Below are 17604 nucleotides of genomic sequence, written 5' to 3'. Positions count from 1 at the left end.
GTATAATGCCTTATAACAAGGTAGGTGTATAGTATTGTCTCACTGCTTTATTCAGAGTGCCCTCGTATTTTCAGACGTACCATTTTATACCACTAGAGGGCAATGCAAGACAATGCGTTCACAGAAAACAGTCAAAGCGAAGTCAGCAGGGCTGCAGATCATCGAGCATCCTTATGTCAGTGAGGAGTGGGCATCCGAGATTATGTGTGCGACTTGTCAACAGATCCACCCCGCGAGAAATAATGGATGTATGGCCGCCTGCGATTTTTGAATGAGAGATGTAGTTTTTCCAACGATGATGACACCCATCTACATCTCACGTTTGCTCCTCTTTATCTCTCTATCTGCGGTCTGGGTGGAACAAGAGGCAGAGTCCAAATCTCTTCCAGGAGAATTAGATCCAGGAGCGTTTGGTAAGATATGCCATTATGGGATGCGACACAATGAGGAGGGGAGAGACTGGGGAGTGGTTGCCTTTTTATTATTGCTTTTGTTGACAATTGTGACAGCAGGCTAATCGAAAACATTGATTTGTATCTATACATAGCACGCGATCCAATCGTAGTCGTTCGCGCAATCAATTTGATGCAGGGATCGGTGACATTGTAACAACTAAAGAAAGGATTGAAGCGATCGGTGACATTGTAACAACTAAAGAAAGGATTGAAGGCAGCGATCCGCACAAATGGGGGGGGGGAAGCCTGTTCATGTGATATGAAGCCTGCTGGGCCGGGCCATAGCCTAACCCATGATCAGTAAGATTCTCCCAAATAGGCCAATGTTCTTTGGCAGGAAGACAAGATCAGACAAAATCACATAGGGCCTACCCCGAAGTATTTATCTCAACCCCATCTTTTTACAGGCCATCGTTCTGTGATGCTCAAATATGTGTCTCTTGTCTTTAGAACAATGAGTGACTTACTGAAGCCAAGTCTGTTTATATAGACAAGACGATCAGCTGTAGCATCCACAAGGAGAGCGTAGAAAAGGAGATTAAATGTGTTCACATCAGCTCGCTTATTCATAAAAACGTGTCATATCGTGAGCTTAGAATGATACGGTTCTATCTCCGTTTAGAATGATAAGGTTCTATCTCCGTTTAGAATGATACGGTTCTATCTCCGTTTAGAATGATAAGGTTCTATCTCCGTTTCGGGTAGTTCAGAGATATTGAGCATCAAAGTTTTTACATTCCATTATGTTATGTGAGATGGAACCTTTGTATTTTATGAATTACTAACTAAAAAATGTCAACATTTAAAAAATAACACCACACAGGCATCAGATTATGTAAACAACTCAATTTTGACAAAAATGGAGATGGAACCTTATAATTCTAACGTCATGATATGTAATTAGCCTAATTTAACCGACAGTAATGTTGCAGAACCGTACACTCAACTGGACACTGAAGAATTCTGCATTGTGTTTAATGTGTCAGGCTAATACAGATGACATTTAGCCTGATCCACACAGTGTGTAATTCATTTCCACATTCTGATTAATTCTGAAATTGTGTAACTGTTATTTCACCCAGACAGATTCAATGTTTTGTGTAACTTAGCATTTTAGCTGATTCTATGAGGGCCACAGCAAAGGGGGGTAATAGTTATGCATTCATGTCTTCTCGGTTTCTTATAATGTATTTACATTTGTAGAACATTTCTATCAAGTGTCCAGGGAGCTGAGTATCAGTGGAGGAAAACATGCATTAATGTAATAAAATGTCATGCTCTTTCAATTTCAGGCAACAAGATGTGAAAACTGTGTAGGGTGAATGCTTTTGCATGGCAAGCTTAGCACACTGTATCAGACAATAGATAATTGTTTTCAAGTCTTGGTCCTGGGGGTGTAGTGTGTGCAGGCTTTGTACTAACACAGCAACCCACCCACCCGATTCAACTAACCATGGTCACGTTGAGAAGTTGAATCATGTGTGTAGTGTTAGAGTTGGGACAAAAACACACTGTTGCCCTCCAATATCAGGAGTGAAGACCACTGCCTTGATCCGTCATATTGTATGCATCTTTACACACCTAAACTGACCGGCACTTAAACTGACGTTTTGAATTCATGGGAAACATCTCAATGCTAGTGTGAAGTACCATCGATTAGTTCAGTTCCACTGACCGTGTTTGAAAGGTGCGGTAATATTTCACAAGGCCCAAGGGGTTTTATTATTGAACCGATTATCTCAGGGGACAGCACACACACACACACACATTAGCACATTATCTCAATGGCTCTAATCTCATTAACCATATTTGCTGTGATGTAGGCCTATCAGGAGGGTTGAAATAGAGGTTAGAGACTGGGGACGGTTGCTTGTGATTTAATATTGGAAATGTAAATCTAGAGTCTGTTGGTGATTCCTTGTATCCATGGAAACACTCAGGGTCTAGCCAATATAGTACAGTGTTAGCATAACCAAAATGTTCTGAGGGAAGATTTACTGGAGGAGCTAGTGTCTCCTCAGTCCCCAGTGTCTACATTACAATCTTGTCTTAATCCAGAGAACGCTATTTCAAGGGATGCTTGTTCTGTCTGACAGTGGTTGTGTTATGTATGTAGGGAGAGAATAGCAGAATTGCTTAAATTCAATGTAGAACGGCATATGGCCAGGCCTAGCATGTTACAGTAAGTGCCAACACTACTTGGTGGATGACGGCATAGACTGAGGGCAAATATGAACATGCACCAACACCAACCTGTTTTCTCTCTCCTTGCGTGCTTGGGGGGGAAAAACAACCCAAATAAAGTGCTTTGTCATCATACCTCTGCATGTTTATTTGGTCAAGATGATGCTATGGTAATGGAGCCAGGAATTTGACAGATCCAAATGTGTTTTTAATGTCTTACAGAGGTCCAGATTAGAGTTCAGATCTTTGACAATATCGACCTCTCACCTTTGGCGGACGCTGAAGTGGAGGTACATGGGAACCAGTCGGTCTTGGCCTCCAGCAAGGCGGGCAGTGACGGGGTGCTCAGGGTGACCTTTCTGTACCGCCCAGGGACTTTCGTCATCATCACAGCCTCCAAGCAGGATTATGTCACCAACTCTGTCCCCTGGCACGCGAGCCGCATCCCCTGTAAGTGAAACGCTCTAGTATTGAGCTGCATCTGCTTTCAAACAATGTAACCATTGACTTGTTCACTTCCCCTCTCCACTCTGGGTTTACTCCCCACTAGGGGGCGTTATAGCTACCACCTACCCAGTTGTCATTGATCTGCAAGGGCAGAAGAAGGGGATTACTTTTTAGAATGGAATGCTGCCATGCTGTAATCACTGATTATCACTGAATGCTGTTATATTGCTGTAATACTTATTTACTAATGCTGTATACGTACACTATACTACTGTACGGTAATCTAATATTAGGAAAAACTAACCTTTTCAGTACTTGTGTGTCTCTGATGGCCCTACTAACACAGAAACTGTGGAATAAAGTAATTCGGTCAGTTTTTTGTGGGCTGTGTATTTCAGAAAATGTGATTCAACAAGCCATTCAGATTTGCCTCTCGGCCTTACCTCACACTGGGGTAGAGTCTGAAACCGAGGCGGGCTAGAATGCCTTTAGATTAACATCTGAGTGGTGTTTCGGGGACCCCAGAGACCTACATTAACTTGTGGAAAAGACCATAATAGGTTTCCTTTAACATAAATCATTTTGATAGCTGGAAAGATAGTTTGAGAGTAATAGGGTTAGTATGGCTAATACAACACAATTACTTATGGAGCACTCCACAGGGACTCCCTCGGGCAGATACAGGACTTCCATTGCAATCTTTTGGAAATATATGTATAGTTATTAACTGTCATAGTTGATACTGTATTGACTTTGGTGTCATCTCTCTTTCAGTGTACGCATCAGTCAGCCTTTACCTTCTAATCCAGAGGCCAGGCACGCTCATTCTGTACGATGACGTCATCCAGGTGTTGCATGGGTCCCCAGGTAAGGAACCCATTGTTTTTTTGAACAGTGTGTGTCTTATGTTTTGTTTTAAATCCCCACCTCTGTAATATCACCCTATATTCTTATAAGGGCGGTGTCATCCTGTACAATGTACACACTGCAGAGTGTGAGAAGGGAATGTTTTTCAGTACAGCTTTTTGTTTTGGTATTAAATGAACACTGATGTCTAAATTAGGTCTAATGTCCAGGCCACACAGCATTCTTTGCTCAGAATCATTCTCCTGCTAATAAATAGAGTGGTGTTATATTTTCACCTCGCTCCTCTCTCCTGTCTCTTCTTGCACTTTGAGATCTCTAGAGGTTTTCAGCACAACACAAATTATTTCCTGCTGCTGTCACCATAGCAACAACTGCAGTGGAGTACTTTTTTGCAGCGGCCACATTTTCGGAGTTCATTTCAGAAAGTCATAAACTGAAAGCTCTTAATAGCAATATAACATTGTTTTGTACCCCATGCTTTTATGGCTAAATAGTCTCAAAATGGAGGGAGTCAAAGTGGTTGGATAGTGCTTCATGTTTCATATCTCAATATGAGCATAGAGCAAGATACTTACCTGGCAGGGGAGATACCTTGGTCAAGATGGAGGTTCACCCAGGGCGAGGCTTGGCCATTGCACGCCTGGCTACGCTGACCACTGAGAATTCCCCAAATGTGGGAATCTCGACTGCATATTTTGTGTTAGTGGGGGACTGCGTTCGCCCTCTCCCCTGATCATTTAAAATGTCGTTGTACCTGTTACAATGGCAATAAAGATCATTCATTCATGGTGTACATTTGCTCCTCTGTAGGTGCACGGAACCAGCCATTGGTCCAGCTCCAAAGGAAGTCTCTTCAACTTCTGCCCAGTTCCAATTACACCGAGCTGACCGCCGTGCTCACCACGGCCAGGAGCCAGTACGAGATAGGGGGGTTCCCTTATCTACTGGGTCAGGAGACCAACAGCACAGGTTGGCATCAGTGACAGTGTATAGGCCTACAGTACCCCCCCCACACAAGTATTGGAAAGACAAAGCATTTTGTCTTCTTTTAACACTAACGCCAAAAGTTTGGATTTGAAATCAAACCATTACTATGAGGTTAAAGTAGGGATTCTCAGCTTTAATTCAACGTTTTCATTTTTAACCATTTTCGAAATTACAACCCTTTTTATACATATTACAATACATATCCCCCTATTTATACATATCCCCCTATTTATACATATCCCCCTATTTCAGGGCACCAAAGTATTTGAATATTGTCTCAGCGGGTGTTTTCGGTTTGTCTGTCAACATGAGGACCAAAGAGGTATCAATGAAAGTCACGGAAGCCATTAGAAGGCTAAAATATTAGAAAAGTCTATCAGAAACATAGCCAAAACCTTAGACTTACCAAAATCAACAGTTTGTAACATAAAAAAAAGCACTATTGAGTTAATACCAATGTCTGGTCTAAATGTCATGTGAATAGCTGCAATGGAAATATGTTGAATTAAAACAGTTGTTGATGTGTTGAATACTTCATACTACTTCCACCACTGTGAAGGTTCATGGTAGTGGCATGACTCCTAGCTGTGATATGGATGGCGGGGGCAGCACAGAACCATGACGTTTTGTGTTCAGGGGCTGAAACAGGATGGACGGATCTGACAGCCTTGGCCGTGGTCAGCGTGCAACTCTTTGACGGCGATGGCAACGCTATCCAGGTGTCCGACCCGGTCCACGTCTCCGTACCCCTGCCCTCTGACACGCGCTCCAGGATGGCCACCAGCATCCCTGCCTGGGTTTACCAGCCCAAGACAGGTACACAAAACGCGCATCTTCGTTTTTACAGCAAAATGATTGGAGGGTTTGGGGGTTTTAGCAGCACCGCTGATGATCTGCAAGACCTGTTAATACTATACTACTAATATATACTACTATACTACACTACTATACTACTAAAATAATCTCTGACTATTCTGGGCATAGAGAAAGATGCATACCACCCCTGGGTAACCTTATGATACTATTTCACTCTTCACAATACCATCGTGAGGGTTGTTGTGTAACTTAACCGTCTCCATGCTTGCTTAAAGCACAACACAATGTTTTTCTGGTTATTTACTGCAATGAGCCACCCAATTCATCTTTGATTATGTTGCTCCAAAATAATTAAATGCCTCTTAACTGCCAAACAGTTTTTTCCCCTCTGCTATAAGGACTCTCAACACCTGACTCACTGCACTAACCCTGCCAGACGTACTGCACTTTATACATTGTAAATATGTTCTTGTTTTGTGGTTATGTGTGTAGTACATGTCCATGTGATAGTTATGTGCAATGTGTGTATGTTTTTTTGACACTGCTGTATTGAGCTTTCCACCTGTACCGAAAACAAATTCCAACGACCTAGGTTGTGTGGTCATTAAACGATTCATTCATTCATTCATTCATTCATTCATTCAAGGGGATAAATAAAGTTGTATTGCGTGATGTCGGATCATTTACTTACACTAATTTTAGAGCCCACAAATTACAAGTAATGGCTTAAAACGAATACATTTCTTAACTGTTAGTAAACTGTTTATGAATTGTCATATTTCATTAACTAATATATTTATTAACTCCAGTAAATATATGCATTGTATTTATTAGACATTTTATTTCTGAGCAGTTTATCAGCAGTCCCAAGATGTTGCATGATAAAACCTACGCATATTGACTTAGAATTTTGTTTTGCAGGTCTGTGGGTCAGGAATGGGACTGGGTACATAAAGAAGGAAGGCACACAGCTAACTTGGAACGTGGTTGTTCCTCAGTTGGGGTATTGGGTAGCAGCCTTCCCTTCATCTGCAGGTAACTTGTTCTATATGTCTTGGCTCTTGTCTTTTTTAATTTTATGTTATTTGTTCCTTAGTGCCACTATTCTGTTCTGTTCTGTTCTGTTGTAACTATTTCACTCGGTGGTACTCAGGGTTCTCCTTATGAACAGGACAATGTTGTATTGCATTATCAAAACCAGAATTGCGTTTACTCGTGTGAAAATGCGCAAATAGTTTTTACCACTAAAACACTGAATTCCCTGAGGAATAACACTTTGACTTTCGCTACTTTCATTACTAAATATATAGTTTAATTTGCCTTGTAATATTTACATAGTAGCGCCGAAACAGTGTGTTCACAGTGTGGCTCAGCGTCACTGTTTTGGGGAGAACCCTGGTGTTGTAGAGTACCATAAGGAGATACCAGTAAAAGATTATGATGTTCTTCTTCAACATCGCATGCCATGCAGTGCATAAATTAACTATTTGGACTTCTTTGAAAGAAGTAGATGTAATGTAATGTTGATGTAATGTAATTACATGATGTTGATGTAATGTTGACATTTGAATTCATCAAGGGTTTATGCATGCAACAACAATAAGGGCTTCTCACTGATTTGAAATATGCGCATGTAATTAAGTCATGCATTGATGTCAATGGGATATTTGTGCTCCAATTTGAGTTACGCGCACTAATCTCAAATGTCTCAAATTGCCCTAAGTTGGCATTTTCCTGAGACGCATTTATTCTAACTTTTGTGGGGTGACAATATAATGTACGTAATGGACTTATATAGCGCCTTTATCCAAAGCGCTTTACAACGGCCTCTCATTCACCCATTCACACACACATTCACACACCAATGGTGGCAAGTTACCATGCAAGGCGCCGGCCCCGCTCACTGGGAGCAATTTGGGGTTCGACGTGTGGCCGGCTGGGGCTCGAACCGCCGATCAGACGGCGGCTCTACCTCCTGCGCCACAGCCCCGCCCCTACGTTGCATACGTTGCTGATGTCCCAACCTCACCCTAATCAGGGTCAGTCCCTGGCTGTGTTTCACTCCAGAAAGTTGCTCCATTCCTTTACCCGTCATTCACCCCCTGTTCACAGATCTCATAGCATTGTATGTACAGTAGGTGAAAGCAATATGGTAGTACCATGATGGAGCCATAGCTTACATCTACCCAGCTGTCACAGATCCTCAAAGCGGAGGAAACAAGAATAGAGGGGAAGGTGACAACTTTAGAAATGGAACAGAGCCTTTAGAATCATGAGTTCTAAAGTAGCATTGATGTGCTTTGTCTTCCAGGCGTGGGCCTGGGTTACCCGGGCCTGAGGGACATCACGACCTACCACACCCTGTTCCTGCTCTCTATCCTGGGCTCCCTGGCCCTGCTGGTGCTCATCCTGCTCTGTGTGCTGCTCTACTACTGCAGGTGTGGGGAGCGTAGACGCAGGTCTCACCTTTGGGCTTCTACTAACCTTGATGCTACAGTATAGAGATATTAGTGTGGTGATGATAACTGTGACTACGATAACTGTCTGTGACTACCTTGATGCTACAGTATAGTGATATTAGTGTGGTGATGATAACTGGGACTATGAGGATTATGTTGATGATGATGATGATTGTGATATTATTTTAAATTATTTATATGATTACGGTGTCTGGGATGTATCTGTGTTTTAAGGTACTACAAGAAGAAGTAGTAGTATGTTTTATTGTGTTGTTTTGTGTTAATATTGTGTGTAACTGTTTATCTTCATGTGTTTCTGTTTCCAGACGGAAGTGTCTGAAACCGAGGCGGCAGCAGGGTAAGCTCCATTCTTCCACCCTGAACGGGTCCAAGCGAGACCAGGGCACGTCCACCTCCCGTCTCAACCTGATCTGTGGCGGCCACGTCGAGTCCGGCCCCTCCAACAGCGCCGGAAAACCAGACTCGTCCCCGTCGCAAGACTACCAGAGCTCGCGGGAGGAGTTCGCCAAACACGTCCCTGCCCACAAGCTGCGACAGTCGAAGGGAAAAAGGGGCGAAAGTTCGGGACCCCAAAGGGGCGAAAGTTTCCCCATGAAGGTCACACGCGCCACCGACACCAACAACCTGGACCCCCCGCTTCTAAACGAAGGTTACGCCCGAAGCTACAGCCCCATGGACGACAAGGAGTCCGACAGCCACCGCTGCCACAACGCTAACGACAATCGCGGTTACACCTCCGACCCCCCGTCGCCTCCAAGGTGCTTCCAAGAGCACCTGTCAGACAAGTCCGACAAGCCCCCCGAGTACTCCGCGCAAGCTGCGGACCACCTGACCCGGCCCACGTCCCTCAACACCCAACCGGGCCAGATCATCTTCTGCAGCTCCATCGACCAGATGAAGGAGAACATGTACCGAAGCATGGTCCCCACCTTGGTCATACCGGCACATTACATGCGCCTCTCCTCTGAGTTCCAGGGGAAGGATGGGAAGGATCGACAGCAGCAGCTGGATGAGGACGGGAATCCGATGGCCGCAGGTCAGCAGCACCACGCTCAGCAACAGGCCCAGCAGCAACAGGCCGGCTCGCAAGGGGATGACTCCGAAGGGTCTAGCTGGGCCACGGACAGCTCTGGCGGGCCGGTACGGATCCCTGTCCTCTTCAACGACTCCACCATGGCCCAGATGAACGGCGAGCTGAAGGCCCTGACGGAGAAGAAGCTGCTGGAGCTGGGGGTGAAGCAGAACCCGCGGGCCTGGTTCATCTCCCTGGACGGACGCTCCAACGCCCACGTGCGCCACTCCTACATCGACGTGGGCAACGACCTCAGCGGCGGCGGAGGCCTCGGCGGTCCCAACAGCGCCATCCGAGACAACCTCCGAGACGCCATCCGAGACGCCAACCTGGAATCGCCGCAGGACGCCCACGACCGCAAGATCGCCGCTATCCGAAAGGGGAAAGAAGAGGAAAAAAGGTGGGGCACAGGTGGGGGCACAGGCGGGCGCAAGGGGAACAGCAGTGGTGGTGGTGGTGGAAGTAGCGGTGGGAAGACCTACTCCAAGTTGGCGTACGCGGACCACAGCGAACCCAGCAGCAGCGAGGGCCGCCCGGTGTCGCCAGAGGAGAACTCCCTCACGCCTCTGCTGGACGAGGGGCCCTCTTCGCGGGGGTCCACCATCACCAGGAGAGGTCGCAGCCGCATCAACAGCGCGCGAAGCAGCAACAACGATTCCATGACCAGCCCCGAGGACGACCCCGACGACAAGGACGAGAACAAGAAGAGCCCGTGGCAGAAGATCGAAGACAGGCCTCTTATTGTTTTCCACCCCAAAAAGTAAGGTTTTTGAGAGCCCATTCTTTGGAAAATCTTCTCTTTTTTTTTACCTTGAACCTGGCAGTTATATAGCCATCTGAAGAAAAATAATAAATAGAATGAGAAGTATTATTTGATGATCAAAGATACAGTAAGCACAACCATGCTTGATTTAGTATGTACTGTATATGAAAGCCTCTATTGGTGTCCATCGCGATCGTTCATTGTTTCTCATTGTCTAAGCACTCCCCTTTTCTATAATACCTATTGGGTTTCACTGAGAAATATGTACGGTATCTCTCCAAATCTGTTCTTAAGATCGCTGCCATTTAATTCAAATTTTAGGTTTTAACTTGGGAAATAGCCATCTTAAAGAATAAGACACCGTTGGTTGTATCCATAGAGAACTCACCCATTTTGTTGCCATGAATAGAATTTACCCATTATTGTGAATAGACTTGGAATTTTATATGGGAAAGACATTTTGAAGACGGGACTACTTTTCTCCTTCCATGGACTTGAGGTTTGTAAATGTACACGTGTCACCTTGCCCTGGAATTTCATCCCTGGATTTTTTTTTCCATTTATTTTATTGTTTCCTATCGTTATATTAATTGATAGTGTGAAATGTTTTTCTGAGCCGCATTTAATGGGTTGTACGTACTATGAAATGTAAATGTGAAATGTGAATTGCTCCTTCAGGGATGACATTTATTTCCAGTTCTTTATGTGTTGTATTCATATATTGTGTTTCGAATATGATAGTAATAATTTGACATGTCAGTCATCATGCACACACCGTATTCTGTCATTTTGGGTCTTGTTCATCATGTTGTAGTGATTTCAAATCTTGCCTACATCAGTATTGAAAATAGGAAACATGTTGTCTACCTTTAGCTCTATACTCCCAACAGTTTGGATTTAAAATTTAACAATTTTGAGGATTGCATGCAAATGAATGTTTGAAATAAGCAGATGGCACCACAACCCCCCCCCCCCACAAATATCCTGTCTAGTAAAAACCTCAGCACCCTACTCTATAAGTGTTTTAGAATATAGCTGACACTCTTAGCTACTTACAATAAGTGTTTTTATCTAAAGTAAGTGAAGAAACTACACAACCATCACAAGTAAGACTTTCTCTAGTGTGTGCGTGTATATCTGAAAGGATTGAATAGGTGTAAGCAAAATTGTGAAAATTCCATCTAGCCTATCAGAAGGCAAGGTGGAGCCACCATCTTGATTACCAACTGTATCCAATCCTTTTAGATCTTTGTAATATGGGGTTGTTATTGGACAAGACCTGGACCTGTATCTCCTGTAAGTGCCTTCTTTCACAGAGGGTTAACTGACTGGCATGGAGGGCCTTTTTAAAACGCAGTTATGTCACCTAAACTAGTATGTTAAGATGGACAGGCACAAATATGTAATCACACTGCATTTGAAGAACACACACATCGTTCTCTACCAAGAGCATGTCTGCCAAAATTGATCAATGACACTTTTGTGCTCAAGATGTCCATAGTAGTATCCTGTCTATCCTTTTCCTCTGAACTTGTAAATGGTTTTGAGTTTAATAACTGGTGACCCAATCCTGACAACTATATGAGATTGTGTGTGTATGTACTGTATGTGCATGTGATATGTAGAATAGATTGTTTTTATTTAAATGTTTGTTATATGATAATCCAGGATGTTGGCACACTTATGAAGTATGTCAAATTCTGTTCTTGCTCATGTTTAGATGGAAATACACTGAATTTCGCTCTAATATTACAAATTCACTTCCGGTCTTAAATGTTTACAACTACAACATACTGACCACTATGCTCTCACTGTAGCTAGCATCACCACTGCCTATGACACTTAACAACTGTGAACTATTGTAAATTGTTGAAATACAGCCATCGTCAGATGATGCAATAGATTTCCGAAACTGGTCAAATACGATTGTGAGAGAATAAGTAACAAAACATAATGAAAGATGATACACGATCCCAGAGCAGTGTTCCATAAACATAACAAACTTAAGTTGCAGACGAAGTTACACTTAATCTTTGACAAAATGGAAAGAAATGTGTTCCTTTTACATCAAGGCTTATGAATTGTTTTATTTTTGCTATTTCGAAGGGTTGATAGAACATGTTGATACTGTATAGGCTCCTTACGCTATAGCCATTTTCCAAATGGATCTCTTTTACCATATTTTTGTTGTCATACTAGCTACAGTTGATGACCCTATGTGTTTGTAAATGCAGTGAGAATTTAAATGTGATGTGATTTTCAAATGGCAAGAGAGATGTGTTCTGGGAGGAATTTCCTCCACATTTTGGGCCTACTGCTGTTAATGTACCTCTTGGACTGGATAGGTCATGTTTTTTAGTGCAGTTGTGGCTTAGTTTTGTTTAACAAAATGACAAAAAATAAGAAAGAACAAAAACAAACATTCTAAAGGTTTAATGTTAAGCCATTTTTGTTGTGCATCTTTTTCCAGGTATTTGAATTTGTGGTATGTAGTTGGTTACATTACACAAGTATGATTTAATTTATTTTAAAAGGTGTGAACTCAAGTTGACATCAAAGCTCCTTAAAAGGTAGACTCAACAATATGATGTAACCACAAAATAGCTGGGGTCGACTATAGAGAGATACTTAAATTATCAAAATTGTATCCATATAAAATGCCAATAGAAGTCAATTCTATTTTTCTTTCATCAATACTGATGAGTTCATCAGTATTTTAAATATATTTTACATTTACATTTTTGGCATAGCAGGTGCTTTTATCCAAAGCGCCTTACAACAAATACATTTGTACAAGTAAGTGAATCATCTATCCATCAATCATCGTAAGAAAAAGTAATCTATGCTATGACCAGGGGCCGTTGGCAGTTACAATGCTAGATTTGTATTTATTTGTCTATAGTAGAGAAACTGTACAGGGGGGTAGTGGGGATAAAGAGGTCTTTAGGAGGGACAGTTAATCATGACAGCAGTGGGCAGCTCGTTCCACCAGCGGAGCGCCAGGACAGTAAAAAGTTGTGATCGAGTAGGGCGACTGCTGCATCCATGTAGAGGCGGCGGTGCCAGGCGGCCAGCCGAGGTGGAAGAGAGGAGTGGCCGGGCAAGGGTTAGGGGGCTGACCATCACTTGCAAGTATTGCATTTTGGAATGTTCGTAAGAGCAGTTGATGCAGAGGAAGTGTAGTTGAGGAGAAGAAAGAGATACGTTTTTAGGTCATCATCTAGGAAGTGGCCAAGCTGACCTAGGGGGGTGATAGATAACAACAATGTGTGATAACAAGTTTGGGGGGGGGGGTTATAGAAGGTTATAGAAGGTTGAGGTTAGAGGTTATAGAAACAGCATGGAATTCGAAGGTGGATATGGAGAGGTGTGATAGGGGAAGGACATTATGTGACCACTTAGGTGAGCTGGGTCCTGTGCCTCCCCCTTGACTAGGGAGTCTAGGCAGAAGTAGGCATCAGAGAGAGCTGCCAAAGTAGCTGTGTTTGGTGTCTGGTGTAATCCATGTCTCTGAGAGAGCCAAGAGGTGGAGGGACAGGAAGCAGGCGTAGGCTGAGATAGCCTCTGCTTTCCAGACTGCTAAAGTCCTCCTGCGACAATCAGGTTGTGGTCAGTTGAGCATGGTGGATAGATTAGATTAGATTAGATTAGAAGGGTTGCAACGGGGGTGTAGTGTCTGTGTCCTCCTGTGGGAAGAAATAACAGGAATATCACATTGTGATATTTGCAGGTATAGATATGGAGGGTTTGTGGGCAATACAAGAAGTAAGTAGCGCTCAATACAATCAAAAGAGTAGTGAAAAAAAGAATAAAATAGAATAAAAAATACTTTAGCCTTCCTCTCAGGCCTTCCTCAATGCACTCCACAGATTGACTCCTTTTCGTTTTTTGGCTCAACAGTTTGTCAAGGCTGTCGCTTTCAGGCGAGAGACGGGCTTCACCACTCACGCCAAACAAATGTGTTTAATAGGAGCCTTTGCGTTTCCTAGGCGGCGAATTAGCCATGCTCATTCACACGCTCTCTCGGCTTGGGCGGCAATACCTGAACAATCTTACATTTTTGGAGCGGCGCCACTTCTGTTAACCAATCACATGACTAGGATGTACTTCATCCTTCCTTCTTCCCTACCAAACATACACACATAGCTAGCATCTTCTCTCGATTGAGTGAACCCGGCGTCACCACCCCTGCTACAGCTTGCTAATCTGAAAAGGCCTTTATCATAAAGCAAGATGATTCACTCAGCAACCTTTCTTGTCACGACCCTATTGTGTTGCACTGCTGTGCTTGTGTGGCATCAGAATTGCACTGCCTGTGTGCAGTTGTTTAGCTGTGAATTGGAATTTGGATCAGTCTAGCTTTCGTCAGGATGCTAAATTGACAGATTTCCCCTGCTGAATTGGGAGTTCTTGTCAGTCCTGACATCACTTTTTGCGGCCTTGTGTGAGTTTGTCCCTACTGTAGGTGTCAGGCTTTGGTACAATATGTATCAACTCTGTTTGTACCAACTCAGCTGTATGAGAACATAGTTTTACATGAAAGCAAAGTCACATGCTTTGTCATGTAAAGGAAAGCTGTCAAGGCAATCAACATGAGAAAGGAAAAGACACATTAGGTTAGTTTCTTTGTGAGAAAAATAAAATACTTCTAATAAATCTGGTCAGTTGTTTGTAAACTGTAAATTGAAGACAAGATAGAAATAAACTTGTTTGCATTGTCACGTCATGGTGTCTTTTTTAAGTTTGATAATCCAAGATTCAGTCATGTCGAGCTGTAGGCCTACTGTATAAAATGTATATTGTTTATTATTTTGGGGAGGTTTTTTCAAGAAGAATCCTTCCCAGTGGTAGATTGTATACTGTAAATTGATGTAACTAAGGTTAATTGGTTAACTCACAGCTGACAGAATTGTATTCAATACAGCTTCAGCACCTGACAGGTGGAGTGGACTCCAAGCTATTAGGGAAACCCAGCTGTGTTAAGCACACCAATGCCTCTCTCTCCTCTCTCATATGCTCAGTCTCAGGCTGTTATGTAATCGACTATTCTGTCAATTATTCTTATGATTAATCAAGTAATCAGAGAGAAAAAAAACTTACTGACACTGCTTTTTAAAAATACATTATTGAGATATTATCAATAATAATAATGTTATTTTAGGTAGGCTATAGCCTTTGCAGCTTTTAACCTCCCTCTTGTGTTCACGGTCAAATCTGACCGAATGACTTTGTTTGTAATCATAAATATTGTGTTTTTCATCCCATTGCCTCAAGACCTTATGTTATCCTCCACCCTAGGCCCCTGAGCATATACACTTGATTGCATTGAATTGCATTGCATTTTGGAGGATTTATTGAACTGTGTCACACCTATGATGTTTCCGGTCAGAATTGACTGCCATAGGAAATGAATGGGTAATAAAAAAAAATAATACATCCCATACAACAATGGAACGGGAAGAATCTCAGCTACAACACTAACTAAATAATTCCCATCTCCAGTACACACAGCCTACATGGCAGGCATTTTTATAATATACAGTAATGTACAGTAAACACTATCTTTGAACTTGCTGCAAAATTATAACCCTGGTGTCATTCTGTCTGCCACCCCTTGATTCTACTTGCTTTGACTGTTCAAATGAACATGTTCAACCATCAAAATTGGATAAGGGGTTCCAGAGATATCACTGTGCAAAACACACCGGTCAATTTTGACCGAAAGTAGCAAAGTTGGAAAATGAAACAAACAGAAGAGGTTAACTATAGACATAGGCCTACACTTAGAACCAAGAACATATTTGAATGTGCAATTTTCAGCACCCTCCGCAATTTAAAAGAAATTCTAATAGAGGATGTTTAAAATGATTTAAGTTATTCTGTGAATTGTTTCAGTCCTCGCTCTCAAGGCACTGCAGAGGGTGGTGTACTACCAGACCTTTTCTGCATTGTGTCCATTCCTATATCCATATGGAGGACCAAGTCTGTCAAAATTAACAATAAATATATAGACACATAAATGAATGTATGAACAAATAAATGAATGAATACACACGTAAAAGAATAAATAAATATAGAAATGTATTTCGTTATACTGTGTGTATTCATACATTTATTTGTTCATACATTCATTTATGTATCTATATATTTATTGTTAATTTTGACAGACTTGGTCTTCCATATATACAGGCATTGGTCACGGTGCATTCAATGATGGGGTGCAGGTGTCAGATCTCCCATGTAAGAGGGTGAGGCGAAATGCAAGACAACAGCACATAACAGTCAGGTTCTCTACTAATCTACTATTTTCAAATAAATATTGTATTATTCGACATTATCTGTTGTTCTTTCCGTCTGTCAGGGCGACAAGCAAACTTTGTCCATTATTATAACATGCCAGTGTGGGTGATTGGGTCATACTATGACTCGATAACAGACAAAGTATTTCCTTCATGTAAGGGCTACCATCTGACAAGGTTGACGCTACCTAAACATGATGGTAGATTGAGTATGTTGCAGCAACATGTCTGTGTTTGTTGAATGAATGAATGAATGAATGAATGAATGAATGAATGAATGAATGAAAGCTTTATTTCGAACATGTGAAAAAAGAAATAGTTATAACAACAAAAAACAACAACAAAAAACAAGACAAAACAAAACCAAAAACACTATTTACTTAACATGTCCGAAAAGGAGTAGGAAGAAGCATAAGCTTATTTAATTTAATCATACCCCTTCTCCAATACTCAGAGATTAATAATTAATAATCTACAGTTAACTTCAATATTAATATAATATTTTTTAAGTTAAATCAAATTTATTTACGTATTTACATATTTACCAACAATAGAAAACAGATAATGTAAATAAACAAATAATCTGTGAGAGAAAGGATCTGTACAGTAACAAAACCATCAACGTGCCCCTGGTAAAACACCCTAGTCACGTGACGCGAGAGTCTTATGATCATATGATGAGTCATATGAGTCACGTGATCGGTAGACGACAGGAAAAAACAGATCAAACTACCACCAGCTGGGCCCGGTAGTAGTAATGACAAGTTCGGCTCTTGAATCGGTTCTTTCGAACTCGTTTAGTTAAAGTATTTGGATTTCCGATTCATTTGATTCAGTAAAAAGCCCTACTTCCGACAACAAGTGAGTGGAAAACGTCCAATAAAACAATTCACCGTAAATCGGAAAAGACGCCTTTTCAACATGAACGTGACCCTCAAGTTCTATGAAAGTTTAATCTACCAGCTACTGCATCCGAGTGCAATAATTGTTTAGATTTTGAAGCATACATTACACATTTTGAAGCATCTTTATTCACGTGATACACTTGGAAATATACAACTATGAATTAATCAACATTTATAAAATAATTTAAAAAAAAGGATTCAAGTACACAGGAGTCAAGAAAACATAAATGATTGGTCATCATTGTTTCGGAAGTTAAAATAAATAAATAATACACATTCTGAACGAATGAATCAATTGCGAAGACAATTGTGAATCGACTCATTCGAAT

The 17604-nt window shown here is 41.9% G+C and overlaps 1 protein-coding gene across 1 annotated transcript; it reads left to right on the top strand.

Moving 5' to 3' along the window:
• Positions 1-246: 246 nt before the first annotated feature.
• Positions 247-10072, top strand: fam171a2b (family with sequence similarity 171 member A2b; the record flags this gene model as incomplete). The annotated part of the gene is given in 9 exon segments (XM_080542587.1): positions 247-273; positions 275-413; positions 2862-3089; positions 3861-3953; positions 4764-4922; positions 5577-5756; positions 6678-6791; positions 8068-8194; positions 8542-10072. Coding segments are annotated over 9 exon segments (2598 nt in total).
• Positions 10073-17604: the final 7532 nt, after the last annotated feature.

This window comes from Nansenia antarctica (genome assembly GCF_963989245.1).
Source record: "Nansenia antarctica genome assembly, chromosome: 11".
Classification (NCBI taxonomy): domain Eukaryota; kingdom Metazoa; phylum Chordata; class Actinopteri; order Argentiniformes; family Microstomatidae; genus Nansenia; species Nansenia antarctica.
Note: the sequence above shows the minus strand (reverse complement) of the source record. Positions and strands in the feature narration are given on the sequence as shown.